This window comes from Myotis brandtii, unplaced genomic scaffold (assembly GCF_000412655.1).
Source record: "Myotis brandtii unplaced genomic scaffold, ASM41265v1 scaffold247, whole genome shotgun sequence".
Lineage (NCBI taxonomy): Eukaryota > Metazoa > Chordata > Mammalia > Chiroptera > Vespertilionidae > Myotis > Myotis brandtii.
In genome coordinates, this window is record NW_005359352.1 from 348,265 (window position 1) to 363,232 (window position 14,968).

General features: G+C 34.3%; 1 protein-coding gene across 1 annotated transcript in view; it reads left to right on the forward strand.

Moving 5' to 3' along the window:
* Positions 1–14,968, forward strand: part of ROCK2 (Rho-associated, coiled-coil containing protein kinase 2) — a 62,937-nt gene that overhangs the window by 34,668 nt on the left and 13,301 nt on the right. Inside the window, exons 17-28 of the mRNA XM_014540548.1 lie at positions 379–485; positions 3,264–3,423; positions 6,071–6,231; positions 6,602–6,786; positions 8,252–8,321; positions 8,929–9,032; positions 9,187–9,373; positions 10,707–10,800; positions 10,895–10,989; positions 11,783–11,962; positions 12,141–12,309; positions 14,509–14,579. Coding sequence (XP_014396034.1) covers positions 379–485; positions 3,264–3,423; positions 6,071–6,231; positions 6,602–6,786; positions 8,252–8,321; positions 8,929–9,032; positions 9,187–9,373; positions 10,707–10,800; positions 10,895–10,989; positions 11,783–11,962; positions 12,141–12,309; positions 14,509–14,579 — 1,583 coding nt within the window. The remainder of the gene's footprint in view (positions 1–378; positions 486–3,263; positions 3,424–6,070; positions 6,232–6,601; positions 6,787–8,251; positions 8,322–8,928; positions 9,033–9,186; positions 9,374–10,706; positions 10,801–10,894; positions 10,990–11,782; positions 11,963–12,140; positions 12,310–14,508; positions 14,580–14,968) is intronic.

A 14,968-nucleotide genomic window follows, 5' to 3' on the forward strand; every position in this document is an offset into this window, starting at 1 on the left:
CTTTTAATTGGTGCATTTATGCCACTGACTTTCAGAGTGCTTACTGATAGAGTTACTACCATATCAGACGGCTTCTGGGGTTTCTGGAGCCGGCCTGCGGCCCGGGATCAGATCCGATCATGGGCGGCAGGCAGGCAGCTTCTGGGGTCACACACAGGCCGCCCTGGATGCGGCGCGCTGGCGGCTCGTGCTGTCCTGCCCTGCCTGCAGTATGCAAATTAGCCACCATCTTTGTTGGCGGTTGATTCGCATACCGCGCTGATTAGCCAATGGGAGGTGTGGCGAAGGTACGGTCAATTACCATGTTTGTCTATTATTAGATAGGATACACATACACACTTTGTGGATTTATTGTTCTTTTAAATGTTGCAATATTAGGTAGAATATCTGGCCTAGAAGAAGATGTAAAGAATGGCAAAATCTTATTAACAAAAGTTGAGATGGAGAAGAGACAACTTCAGGAGAGATTCACTGATTTGGAAAAGGTAAAACATATTAATCTTTATATTTGTGTAAGAGTTTCAGATTGGAAAACTTATTCTAAAATAAGAGAAACCATTTATTTCTGCATACTTATGGATTCTTATATTTAGACTTGGTTCTGTAGACTAGGGATATATATGTATATATTTTTTTTCCTATATATATATTTTTTAATCTCACCTGAGAGCATGTTTCCATTGATTTTAGAGAGAGCGGACGGGAGAGAGAGAGAGAGAGAGAAACATCGATGTGACCGAGATGCATCAGTTGGTTGCCTCCAGTACGCATCCCAGTGGGGGATCAAACCCCAACTTGGGTATGTGCCCTGTCTGGGAATTGAGCCTGCAACCTTTTGGTGTATGGGACAACTCTCTAATCAATTGAGCCACACTGGCCAGGGCAGAATATATAGTTCTTAAGGCTTGCCATAGCCCTACATAAGCAGCCCTTAGTATGTTAGATGCTTAGGGAGGGACTCTCCTTCCTGGAGTGTGTATAATGAGGATGCTTCTCTCTAGGGGTCCAAGGAAAACTCAAATTTTCATTTATAACATGTCATAAAAATTATACATAGTTACGACTTTTGGCATTCAGAAGTTTTTCTTTAAAAATACTATAAGCTAAGGATAATTTCTAGACTCTGTGAAGTTAATAGTTTATTCTGTTTATTCATTTTAAGTATTTAGTATGTTATATGTGGTAGAAATATCAGGATGCAGTCTGTACTTCTAATAATTTTACAGTCTAATGGGTAATTTCTAAAGTAATAGTAACTCACAGAGATAATTATAAGGCAGTATGGTAAATAGAATGATAGAGGTATGGACAAGGGATGGAGTAGGTGCACAGGATGAATTCCTGACCTGACGGCAGGATTGGTTGACAGGGCACATTGTGAGTTGGGGAGGAAAGCATGAGCAAGGCACAGAGGGTGGAAAATAAAAAAGGTCTAGTCTGTTTATTTAAGTATAAACTGTTCAATATTTCTGGAGTATAGAGCAGGGGCAACAAATTTCAGTCTTTTAAGGGAAAGACAGTAAATACTTTAGGCTTTGTGGGCTTTAATGTCTCTGTTGCAACTACCCAGTTTTGCTGCAAAACATAAAGGAGTGGGCGTGGTTGTGTCCAATGAAATTTTTAAAAAATGGCAGGCCAATACAGTCCTCCTGTAAGAGTGAGAATTTAGTGGCTAGAGTGAGGCTAGAGAGCTAGGCATGAGCTAGATCATGCAAGATTTTGAATATTCTTTTAAGAAACTTAGTTTCTTTAAGTAATGGACTGGCCACTGAAGATCCTTTTTCTTTTTTCTTTTAATTGATTTCGGAGAGGGAGAAAGAGAGAAACATCAGTGATAAAGAGAATCATTGATTGGCTGCCTCCTGCACGCCCCCCCCCCCCACTGGGGATCAAGCCCGCAACCCAGGCATATGCCCCTCATCGGAATCGAATCTGGGGTCCTTCGGTCTGCAGGCCCACGCTCTATCCACTGAACCAAACCGGCTAGGGCGCCACTGAAGATCTTTAAGTTGGTAGATCACTGTATATCAGGAGGAGAACAGATTTGAGGAGGATAAGACAAGTCAGACTCTTTCAGTATTCAGATAATGGAGACTTTTCTAGTGCAGTGGTTAAAAGGATGGGAACTAGAGGTGAATCTGAGAAATATTTAGTAAAGGAATATTTGGCAGCAATTAGTAATTGGTTAGATGTGGCATGTGAGTAGTAAGTACTCAAGGATGAGTTCAGGTTCCTACTTTGTGAAGAAATACGGAATAGTGCCATTAATTTATTTTAAAGAAAGGAAAAATAGCTCTTTTAGAGGAAACAATGATACATCAATTTTAGTCCTAAGTGTGAGGGGCCTGTGAAACAGCCAAATTAGGATATCTATAAAGCAGTAAGTTATGGTAATAGAAGCTAGAATTATTTTCAAGTCATCGGTATAGAAGTAGCTAAAATCATGCAAATGGAAGAGCCCATCTGGGAAGAATTTATTTAGAGCAGTAGTTTTTCAGGACAGAGACTTGTGAATTATTAGTTTGAAAAAATTATTTCAGCATTAAATATTTTACTTAAAACACAAAAGAAATATATATATTTATGATACAAACTATAGAAAACAGAATTAGGAAATCTTTTGAGGGTATATAGAAAATAAACTGATTTCTGTTATTAAAGATTCTCAATTTAAAACATGTCTCCTACATGTTGAAGGTAAGTGTGAATGGTAGAGGATCCTGAGATCTTTTAAGATAGAGCAAAAGGAAACATTTGATATGTTTGAAAAGTTTAAGATATAGTAATATAGGAAGAGGAGAAGCATTGGCTAAAGAACACTACCTCCAGCAAACACCAATGTTTAAGCGGTAATTTGGGGGTAAACTTCACAAGCAACAGAAAAGATGAGAGCAGAATGGGGAGAACCAAGTGAATTCAGTGTCAGTTAGGTCAAGGAAATAGTTTCAAGGGCAACAGTGAGTTCAAGTGAGATAAAGACTAAAAAGTGTCTGTTGAATTTGATATTGAAAATATCATTGGTCACTTTATTGAGATCAAACCATCTCAATACAGATCTCAGAATAGTAGAGTGGAGTTGTGGGAGGTTAATATAGTGGGAAGAGAACTGGTAGAGTTATGTAGATTATTTATACAAGCAATTTTAATGAATAGAAAAGGGGAAATATTGGACATTCTTGGTAAGTCTATTTAAAAAACCTTTGTAACCTTTTGAAATTGTCAACAGTCTATTTGTTGATAGCTGCCATTTTCATCTTTAATAGGAAAAGAACAACATGGAGATAGATATGACATATCAACTAAAAGTTATACAGCAGAGCTTAGAACAAGAAGAAGCTGAGCATAAAACTACAAAAGCACGGCTGGCAGATAAAAATAAGATTTATGAATCTATTGAAGAAGCTAAATCAGAAGCCATGAAAGGTATGCATGTTTATAAGAGGGTTTTCTAGCATCATCTTACTATGACTTGATTCTGTATTCAGTTCTTTGGTTTTGAAAATATTTGTTTATATTTTATTGCCAAATACTGGAGGAGAAACACTATTAGGGAAGCTTTACATATATAACTCCACCTTCCCCTTTAGCAATAATTTCTAAGACAGGAAGGCCCCCCAAAATTACTAGATCAAAGAGAAATTACTATTTTCATGATATCGGTAGTGACAGGCATGCAGAATGTGAAGTTCTCAGATTTTGGGGGGGGGGGGGGGATATGCTTTTTTTTAATACTTAGTTTAACATTTCATTGGCTTATGTTTCTTGCCACTTTCTTCAAGATAAAGATTTTAAAATAATAGCTGAGCTAACTAGAATAGAAGCTCACTAAGTATTTTGAGCTCTGGCATGATGAAGATATTAGTTAGATTTGGTCAAAACCTTACAATACTAATGAATATAGGGTAAGATTAACAAAATTAACTTTTTCATAAACCAGCTTGTATCTTGGAATTGTTTTAGGCTAATTACTTGTTTTCCAAACTGTTTATAATTATGATGGATTTGCAATTACAAAGGAAATCAATATTCTTATGAAAGATTCATAAAACTCTTAATAGAAACTTTATTTCATATTGAAATATAACATTTATGAATAACTTAGCAAAAAATAGGCTTATAATTATTTAATGTATTCATGGTGGAGATTTTTTGGTTGATATTTAAGGCACTAATTCAGGATGATAAGAGATGAAATGGCTGTTTTTCTGTCTGTGGTCTAGAAGACAGATAAGAACTTCTTTTGGAGTATAATTTGGTGCAATAAAATGCAAACATTTTTTACATTTGTAGTGCACAACGTGTGACTATCACCCAAAACAAGGTATAGAATCTGTCTTTTCATCACCTCAACAAATCCACGTATCACTTACGCCTCTTTTTATTTTTTCTCTGCCTACATTAGGGTGATTGTTTTTTTAAAATGTGTATATTCATTCATAGGTTATTCTCTGAACTGATGAAAATAAATTCAGTATAATAATAACTGCCATTTTTTTCAAACTCCTTGTTATAACACTAACATAAGATGCATGATGACGTTAGTATTTGAAGGAGTGCACAAAACTTAAATGTTATAGGTGGTAATCAAACCTGGCTCTAAAGCCTTGGATCTTCTCACTGCAGATCATTGCCTCCGTTGATTAAGAATATGACTTCGCCATCAATGAATTACTAGCTCTGTGACTTTGTCTGGTTACATAACTATCTGTGCCTTGTTTCCTACAAAGGGGCAATTAAAGTATTAGGTTGTTGTGAAAACCAAGCTCAGTGATACATGAAAAGTGCTTAGAAATGCCAGCTATTAATAGCATGTGAAGAATAGTTTCATTTTTCACACTTTTGAAGACAGTTCATTAAAAACTGAACATTCATAGGTTTAATTTTTACTTAACATAACTTTATAGTAAATGATAATTAGATGTTCAGCATTAGATATGAAGGAGCAGAGGAACCTAGTTGGATTTGAACAGATTTTCAAGTATAAAAAAGTCAGTAAAGATTAATCATAGTCCTAGTAATCAATGTTATACTTTTATATTTTCTCAATTTTGTATAGTTTTGCTTTTTTCTTTTAAAAAATAATTATGAACATTTCCTTAAGTCATTAGAAACTCTTCTTAAACAGTGAGCACTTATTAAGTGTTTGCCATAGTTCAGGCAACATTTAAGTGCTATACATACATTAACTAAAAATCTGTATAATGTCCCTGTGAGGGTAGGTATTATCACCATTCTAGACATAAGGAAACTGAGCCTCAGAGAGGTTAATTAACTTGATCAGTCAAATAATTAGAAAGTGTCAGGGCCAGGGTTTAAACTCAAAGAGTTTGGTTCCAGAGCCCTGTCCTTGACCACCTCCCTAAAACATAGTTGTTATCCTCTGCCTGGTAATATGCTAGTATGGAAAGAGCCATAGAGGTAATAGAATCTACCTTAATGTTTGAAGATAAGACAAGTAACACTGAGGGGCACAGAATAGCAGGGGGGAAAAAATCTTTATTTAAAAGATATAAGTATCTTTTTTTATCCTCACCCGAGGATAGGTTTATTGATTTTTATTTTTTTTAGAGAGAGAGAGACAGAGAGAGAGAGAGAACACGAAACAGATGTTCTCAAGAGAAAAACATTGATTGCCCCAACTGGGGATGGAACCCTGAAAGAAACCTAAGTATATGCCCTCCTAAGTATGTGCCCTGACCGGGAATCAAAACTGCAACCTTTTGGTGTATGGGATGACGCTCCAACCAACCGAGCCACCCAGCCAGGGCTAAAAGATATAAGTATCTTTTAGAACCATAAATAAAGGTAGAATTATTTTATTTCCATTAGAACACATATAATATTACAGAATGTGGTAAATTTTTATATCCTGTAAATGAAATACCTAATTTTCAAGCACGAAATTGTTGACATTTCAAATACGTTAACAGGAGTGATGAAAATATTAAACAGGATTTAAAAATATTTTTAAGGAGCATCATTTACTATAATTTTTATTAGCACTACATCATGTATTTGATATGCTTCTTTTGTTTATATATTCATGGTTATGTTTATCTTGTGGCAATAGAAATGGAAAAAAAGCTCTTGGAGGAAAGGACTTTAAAACAGAAAGTGGAGAACCTGTTGCTGGAAGCTGAGAAAAAATGCTCTATATTAGACTGTGACCTGAAACAGTCACAGCAGAAAGTAAATGAACTCCTTAAACAGAAAGATGTGCTCAATGAAGATGTAAGTATGTTTCTAATAAATAATATATTATTTAATGAATTAATAGTAAACTAGGCTTATTTGTAAAGGAACAATGATGATTTCATAATGTAAAATTTTTTTCCTATAAAATAACATTTTATAACCTTTAAATTTTACTGAATTTGGATAATATACTAAACAAATAATAATTTTAAAAACTGTAAAGTTATTTTTAATGTAAAAGCCATATTTTATTTTTTAAAACATTATCAAAAATATTTTACTGTGAAATGAATTCACTGCCTGAGGGCAAAAATCTGTTTTGCATCATCATATATGCTGCAAACTTATTGATAAGAAAAATCAAAATAATTTACTTACATACCAAGTACACAATTTATTTTTTTAGGTTAGAAACTTGACATTAAAAATAGAGCAGGAAACTCAAAAGCGCTGCCTCACACAAAATGACTTGAAGATGCAAACACAGCAAGTTAACACACTAAAAATGTCAGAAAAGCAGTTAAAACAAGAGAATAATCATCTCATGGAAATGAAAATGAACTTGGAAAAACAGAATGCTGAACTTCGAAAGTAAGTTAATTGTTTGAGACAAAGTTTTACTAATATGCACAACTATCCACATGTAAATTACCTTAATTTTGGTTTATCTGAGGATTTTTTTGGACCATTTTATTTTCTTGACCATGTTTTTTATTGTTGTTGTATAAGTGGTGTGTAGAGTGCCACTATTCTTCTTTAAGAAGATTACTAGTATATTTGCTTCCCCAGCAGTGTTTTACTACTACCACCTTATTGTGGTGCAATGACACAGAGAGTGGTGGTATTGGAGCGGAAGAAAACGTCTGGGATTTTCACCCCATGCTCTTAAGATTCCTCTTGGGACTGTCTCTCAAGCTTACTTCCCATGTATTCTTTGTTTGTCCCTTAGTACCTAGGACTTGGAAATGTTTCACTGTTAAGGAAATACCATATAAATTTTTAAAGCTCTTTTTAAGGATATACTCTAGTGCCCTATTTATTAGAAGCTAGAAAACATTAAGATACGTTTTTGAAAAATTATAATTTTTGTTTTTTTAATAAGCCTAGAATTAGGCTTGCTTTTAATTTAATTTTTTATTTAACTTTATTTCTTTATTGAAAATTAACATACAAACAGAAAAAGTACACAAATAAGTGTAGAACTTACTGTGTTTTTGTAAAGTGTTTACAAATCTTTGCATTTACCATCACATTTAGCTATAAAACCCTGCACTCCTAATGTCCACTTAGGCCCTCTCCCAGTCACTTCTTAACTCATATAAGATAACCAATTTGGGGGTGCTCTTTTAATTCTAAAACTTGGTTGGCATAAGTGGCTGATTAACAGTGCATGTATGAAAATATGTAATTTTGTGTTACTGGTTTAATATAGCACTATTTGGTCTCAGAACCCCTTTATACTCTTAAAAATTATTGAGGGCCAAAGAATGTTTGTTTATGTGAGTTACATCTAATGATTTTTTTTCTTAGAAATTAAAACCATTTTAAAACATAAAAGCATACATTTCATTAGCTGTTGGAGTGCTGACATCATGATATCTTTTACCCTCAAGAAAAGTCCATATACAACTAGTGAGAGAATGGGAGTTAAAAAGAAAACACACCAATGAGCCCTAGTTGGTTTAGCTCAGTGGATAGAGCTTTGGTCCTCGAACTGAAGGGTCCTGGGTTCAATTCCAGTCAAGGGCTTGTATCTCGATTGCAGCCCTGGTTGGGCACGTGTGGGAAATAATCCATGTGACTATCTCACATCGATGTTTCTCTCCCCCCTCCCCCCTTCCACTCTAAAAAAAGAGTCAATGGAAAAATATACTTGGGTGAGGATTAAGAAAACAAACACAATGATGCTTATTTATTAGTGTTATGAAAATGATGGCTTCCTGGATTGTCTGAAAGGGTCTCAGGGACTTCCAGGGTGTCCCCAGAACACATTGGAAGAGTCACTGGCTTAATATGTGTATAACTTATTTAAACATTTGACTTAATGTTACCACAGAGAACGTCAAGATGCAGATGGGCAAATGAAAGAGCTCCAAGATCAGCTTGAAGCAGAACAGTATTTCTCAGTAAGTTCCAGGCACATTCATTAAAAAATTACTGAACTAAGAATATTTTTGCTGCAGAGCCAGGAGAATGATTCTTGCCTTTAGAATAGTTTCTATTATCATTGTTAGAAAAGTAGTTCTAAGCACATGCCCATACTTTATGAAGTTGATTAAAAGCATTGCTTTTAGAGGAAGACTGTGAAAGAAATAAAATTGTCATTTTAACATTTGTACTTTTTTGAGCTCAGTTTTAAAATATGAAATAGTATATGTCACCTCTGTTTCATTGATTTAAGCCAACAAAATTTCTTGTTTAAGTTAGTAATATTTTTTTGCCTCTTTATCCCTATCAGTCTATATCATTTAATGAGAAATCTCAGTATGATATTCTGCTGAAAATCACACTTCTAAATTATTAGCTAAACTTTATTGGTTAATTGGTTGATTATATGAAAATCAAAAAGCGTATTAAACTATTAATTTGCTCAGGGGCTCAACATTTCTCAGTGTTATTAATATATTTGTATGTATCAACTTTTTGTCTGGGTAGTTTTTTGAATGTAGAACTATTCTTGATGATGATGATGGTGATGATGATGATATATGTCTGTTATATTTTGCTGTTTAGACTCTCTATAAAACACAGGTTAGGGAACTTAAAGAAGAGTGTGAAGAAAAGACCAAACTTTGTAAAGAATTACAGCAGAAGAAACAGGAATTACAGGATGAAAGGTAAGGACAGGGTCCTGTCTCTTGTTCATAACCACATGCCCTGCCCCTAGAAGAGTGCCTGCTATACTCCAAATAAAAATTGTTGATGAAGTGAATTAGACGTAAACTTTGACTTCAGAGTGAAAATTGAAGATGCTATGTCTCTAAAATGTAGGGACTCCTTGGCTGCTCAACTGGAGATCACCTTGACCAAAGCAGATTCTGAGCAGCTGGCTCGTTCAATTGCTGAAGAACAGTATTCTGATTTGGAAAAAGAGAAAATCATGAAAGAGCTGGAGATCAAAGAGATGATGGCTCGGCATAAACAGGAACTCAGTGAAAAAGATGCTACAATTGCATCTGTAAGTAAAATTCTTGGTTCATTTTTTATTATAATTAAATTACTATATCATAAATCTTCCTTACAAGGTCTAGAAAAATAACATAAATCCAAATGAAACATTGTACATGCTGGCTACGAGATTTTCGATCCACTTAACTGTCTGCTTCTAGTGTTGTTTCCACCCATCACACTGGCAGAAATTAAGTACCTTGACTAATTTTAAATGTTTGAAGGATGTTTGGAAAATGGCATTTGTATTTACTGCTATGGGGAGTGTAGATTTAGTATGGCATAGAATAGGATTATAAATAGTATGGCAGTTTCCAGTAATTTTTAAAAAAATATATTTTATTGATTTTTTACAGAGAGGAAGGGAGAGGGATAGAGAGCTAGAAACATCGATGAGAGAGAAACATCAATCAGCTGCCTCCTGCACGCCCCCTACTGGGGATGTGCCCGCAGCCAAGGTACATGCCCTTGACCGGAGTCGAACCTGGGACCCTTGAGTCCGCAGGCCAACGCTCTATCCACTGAGCCAAACCGGTTACGGCAGTAAATTTTAAATATTTATATTATCCAAAGAAAGTCAACATTAAGATAAATATGCTAGAGGAATTCAGGCACAATACTCATAGCAGTAAGTATATTTGTAATAGCAAAAATTCAAATGTCTTATCAATAGAGGAATGAGTGGATGGATGAAGTGTGGTAGAATATGGAACTATGTCAGTTAAAATGAATTAATTAGGTCTCTGTATCAACAACTAAATATAATATCAAGTGAAAGTAGGTACAGAAAGATAAATACAGCACGGTGCTATTTATGGACAATTTAAAATCACATGAAAATCCACTATATATTATTTCATGTATATATAATGAAAGTACACAATCGTGAATGAAGGATGAACACACAGTTCACAGTGAGAATTCCTTCAGGAAGAATAGGATTTGGCGAGAATACAAAAGGACATCAACTTCTTTAGTAAAATTTTAAGTTCTGTTTTAAAATAATGTTCTGAAAGAAGTACTGCAGTTTTAACTTTTGTTTATTCTGCACGGTGCAATGCAGAGCTTTGTTACAGTATTTGCGCTTTTTCTTAGTTTATTAAATTTTTTCTCATTAAAAATACTGCTGAGGATATTTAAGAAGAGGGCATTTTTTTGGCTTCCTGGGGTGCATATGAAGTATATTATGGTTTAAATTTTCTTCAAAAGTGAAGTTTGGTAAGGTAGTGCAAAGACAGGAAGTTTAGAGATAGATGTACTTAGAAAAACAGGAGTTTTAGTAACAGTCTAGAATATTTTCATTTTGAATTCTTGCTTGATAACTTAAATTTTTAATTCCTTAGCTTGAAGAAACTAATAGGACATTAACTAGTGATGTTGCCAATCTTGCAAATGAGAAAGAAGAATTAAATAACAAATTGAAAGATGTCCAAGAACGTATGTATTAACAAAGAATGTTAATTTTAAATATACCTAATGGTGGTCAGTGGCTTAGTTATCAATATAATGGTGACATTTTTCTGTGTTTCAGAACTGTCAAGGTTGAAAGATGAAGAGATAAGTGCAGCAGCTATTAAAGCACAATTTGAGAAGCAGTTATTAACAGAGAGAACACTCAAAACGCAAGTATGTGTAGTAAACTCTAAATAGGACTTGGAAATTTTTTTAGTTTGTCTTTTCTACTTGACTTCTGGCATTACACATTAGCTGTAGCTGTCAGTGAATGTATCAGTATTTATGAACAGTCCCAGTTATCTGACTTTTGCCAAGGTAATAGAAGTTAGATTTGATTAACATTGTTTAGTTCAATATTTATTAAAGTTTTTGTTAATTTTTCCATATGGAATCACATTCCCTCCTAATTTTTTATTATAATCTGATAAGTTTTTTTCTGCTTTTTAAGAAACTTTAGAGAATGACCATTTGCTGACAGCCTAAAAAAGGGTCATTCTGAAAAAGGTACCTGTGATATTGACCATCCTTCTGTCAACTCTCATGGTGGTGTAGACAGCACCAATACTTTTGAGTCCCACATGTTTTGCTCTGTGCTTCGACATGTATTTTATTAATGGAGTACAACTGCCAAATTCTCTTCCAGATCAAAGAAGATCTGCCTAGTAAAAGTCTGTCTTAAAACCAAAAACTCAAATTGGAAGAAAGTGACATCAGATCAGACCTATAAGCATTTTAAATCACAGTTCTCTGAAAACATGAATGAAAAACTAGTAGAATAGAGGTTGGGGAAGGATAACGAGTAATGAAAGGAGGTGTGTTTCCTAATCTGTAAGGTGTTTCTTTGTGGCCCTGTGTATAGGGAAGGAGATCATTAGTGCTATATAATTTGCTATTGGTGAGTTACCACGAAACCACCAATGTAATGTATTTTTTGTTTACATATTTTTATTTTTATGTTTTTAAGGCTGTGAATAAGTTGGCTGAGATCATGAATCGAAAAGAACCTATCAAGCGTGGTAGTGACACAGATGTGCGGAGAAAAGAGAAGGAGAATAGAAAGCTACATATGGAGCTGAAATCGGAACGTGAAAAATTGACCCAGCAGATGATCAAGTATCAGAAAGAACTGAATGAGATGCAGGCTGTAAGGATACCTTTGGAATTCTAGTTTAAAGACTTCTTTTTTAAGAAGTAGAATTACTTTCATGTCTGTATATATTTTATTGATTATAGAACATTTATATTAATAATTACTGGACTAAGAAGCAAAATTATGTGATATATGGCATCCAGTTAATTTGATACAATTTAATTCCTCATAGCAAATAGCTGAAGAGAGCCAGATTCGCATTGAACTGCAGATGACACTGGACAGTAAAGACAGTGACATTGAGCAGCTGCGGTCACAGCTCCAGGCCTTACATATGGGCATGGACAGTTCCAGTACAGGCAGTGGACCAGGGGATGCTGAGGCAGATGATGGATTTCCAGGTACAACAAACTTGTTTTCAGCCCTGTCTTTATTTTTATTAAAAGCCTTTTGTCTTAAATATAAACCTGTTGATTATTTAAACCCTGTGACTGACTTTGTTCTTGAGGAAAAGTGTTTGTCATTTAAGGCAGAAACCTACTCCTTGGAGTAGGGATTCAAACAACAGTTTTAACTTATTTTACTTAGTGATCTTTGACAGTATCCTTCATTAAAAATGCAAAAGAAAGTTTCACATATCTAGATATTTAAATTAGCTCATTATATATTATAGGCAGCTCTCTTTAAACTTTCATTTTATTTTCTCTTAACTCTTTTCTGCATTCTTACTTTCTTTATGTTGGGTGTTTAGTTCATATCACTCAATCACACACTATGGAATCCATGTCATTCACCTACCAACGTTCCTCTACCTCTCTCAATATTGCCACTAAGCCTTCCAGTTCTCATGTGCTTCTTGACTCTGGTTCTGACTCAGAAGAAGAATCTTTGCCTTACTTACCTATTTCATCGGAACCTAATGATACAGGTGATAGCCTGAAAATCTTCACCTTTGAGGTTTTTCTGACTACCCTTAATTTTAGTCCTTGTGAAAAACTTTTGTAACATTAACTAATATTCACTAACAAATTGCTCTAGTCCCAGTTAAAAAGAGACTCCTGCATGGACAAAGAGTTTGTTTTGGGGGGCATTTGCACTTGGCATGGCTGTGACAATTGATAGACTTATTTAGTCAGCTTACAAGAAATGAGACAGTACTTCGTATCATTTAAGGGCATGTGGTTTCACTGCCTGTTTCAGCCATTTTCAACCAAGAAGAAACTCTTTTTGAGGCTTCATATCAAGAGTGACAGTACTGAAAAAGCATGTAGACTGTCTCAGAGAACGCGTTTGGGTTTTTATCAAGTGCTTGCCTAGGCAACATTTTGCTTGGCCTTAAAAGAGAGTATAAAACAATTTGACCTGATCCTTGCTCTTATCGTTTAAATGAAGAAACAGGATAGAAAATACATGAAATTATGTTTAACATAAAGTTAGTCTGGGTACAAAAACATGTAATGTAAATGCCACAGGAAATTAATGTATGAGCAGTTGAATGTAAGGTAAAATTTAGTCTCTTATTAGTTGAATTCAAAGTAAAATAACTGTAGTTACTTACATTGTCACCACATTTCCCAGGTATATAATATAAATCATAAGTGATCCTGTTGAAGTTGTTTTAGAGCTTAGCAATAAAATTATTTCAGTCTTATGCATAGTGTTAGATGTCATCTGACTTAGTCCCTTAAGCTGGCATAGGACCATGTCCAGACAGTTGAGCACGTGGGCTCTTTTTTAATGACAGCATTTCTTTCTGTTCAGACAGTTTGGAAGGGTGTTGATGTCAGAGAGTATATAGGCGCTGGAGTCAGAGAGTATATAGGCACTGGAGTCCCTGTGTGACCTTTCTATGGGGTGGTAAGAGTTAAGAAAGTTTAGGTAAAGCATCTAGCACGGATTCAGACATGTAGTAGATGTTAAACAAGTGATAGCTACTTTTATTAATAGAGTAATATCCAAAAATGCTTATTTCACTTAATTATTTTATTGAAAGATGCTGATCAAATGCCAGTAGAACAAATTATAAGGATTCAGTCTTTACTAGAATTTTATTGATTTTGATATTTTGGAATTTAGAAATCATGTGGTTGTATTGCTATGCATTAATCAATTTTAATCTGTAATTTACATAATTTTCTTTAATTTTATTATAGCCATTCTAAAAGTTAATTTTCTCTGAACATGCAATTACTCCCTTAAAATGTTTTCTTTTCGAAGAAAATGTGCAGTATATCTATAATGAGGCCTCCTTCCAAAGGAAAAACCAAGGGTTCTAATACAGGTGTATAGTGAGAATAAAGAGCTGCTTCTCTTCTTTGCAGCCTTTCTGCTGAACTGTGCAAATGCATGAATTCAATCAGCAGGGCATTTGACTTTATAAACTATAGGATATATATTTCCAATGGGATATAACCTGGATTTTGTTTTGCATTGCATAACTTGCTTTTACTGATTCCTCATTGTTATTATATCCTAGATAATGAGCAATGGTAAATTCTGAAGGATATAATTGATTTGTTTTGTGACTTTTATATTAAAATATTGTTAAATTTCTCATTTTCTTAGAATTGTTATATTTATCCTCCTATGTGTATTTATAGAATCAAGACTAGAGGGATGGCTTTCATTACCTGTGAGAAACAACACTAAGAAGTTTGGATGGGTTAGAAAGGTAATTGGTACTTTTCATTGTGGTTTAGCTACATACAGCCATTTCACTTTTGTAGGTATAAAGAACATATAAGTAATATAACTAAAACATTCAGACACATAAAACTTTTTTGCACTGTCTGATTTGGAATGACATGGTTTTATATATCTTTGTAAAAAATAACTTTTGTCATTAATATATTGTTAATAATAAAATAGGTTTTGGTGGAAAAACAAATCTGGATATGACAGACCCATTTATTTATTTTCCTCTGTTACTATGATTATTGATGTTATGTTCGTCTTTGAGGTGTCTTAGTTCATTGAAGCTTGTATACCGCAACTTGGTAGCTTATGAAAAACAGAAACTTATTTCTCACAGTTCTGGAGGCTGGAAGTCCAGAGTGCTGG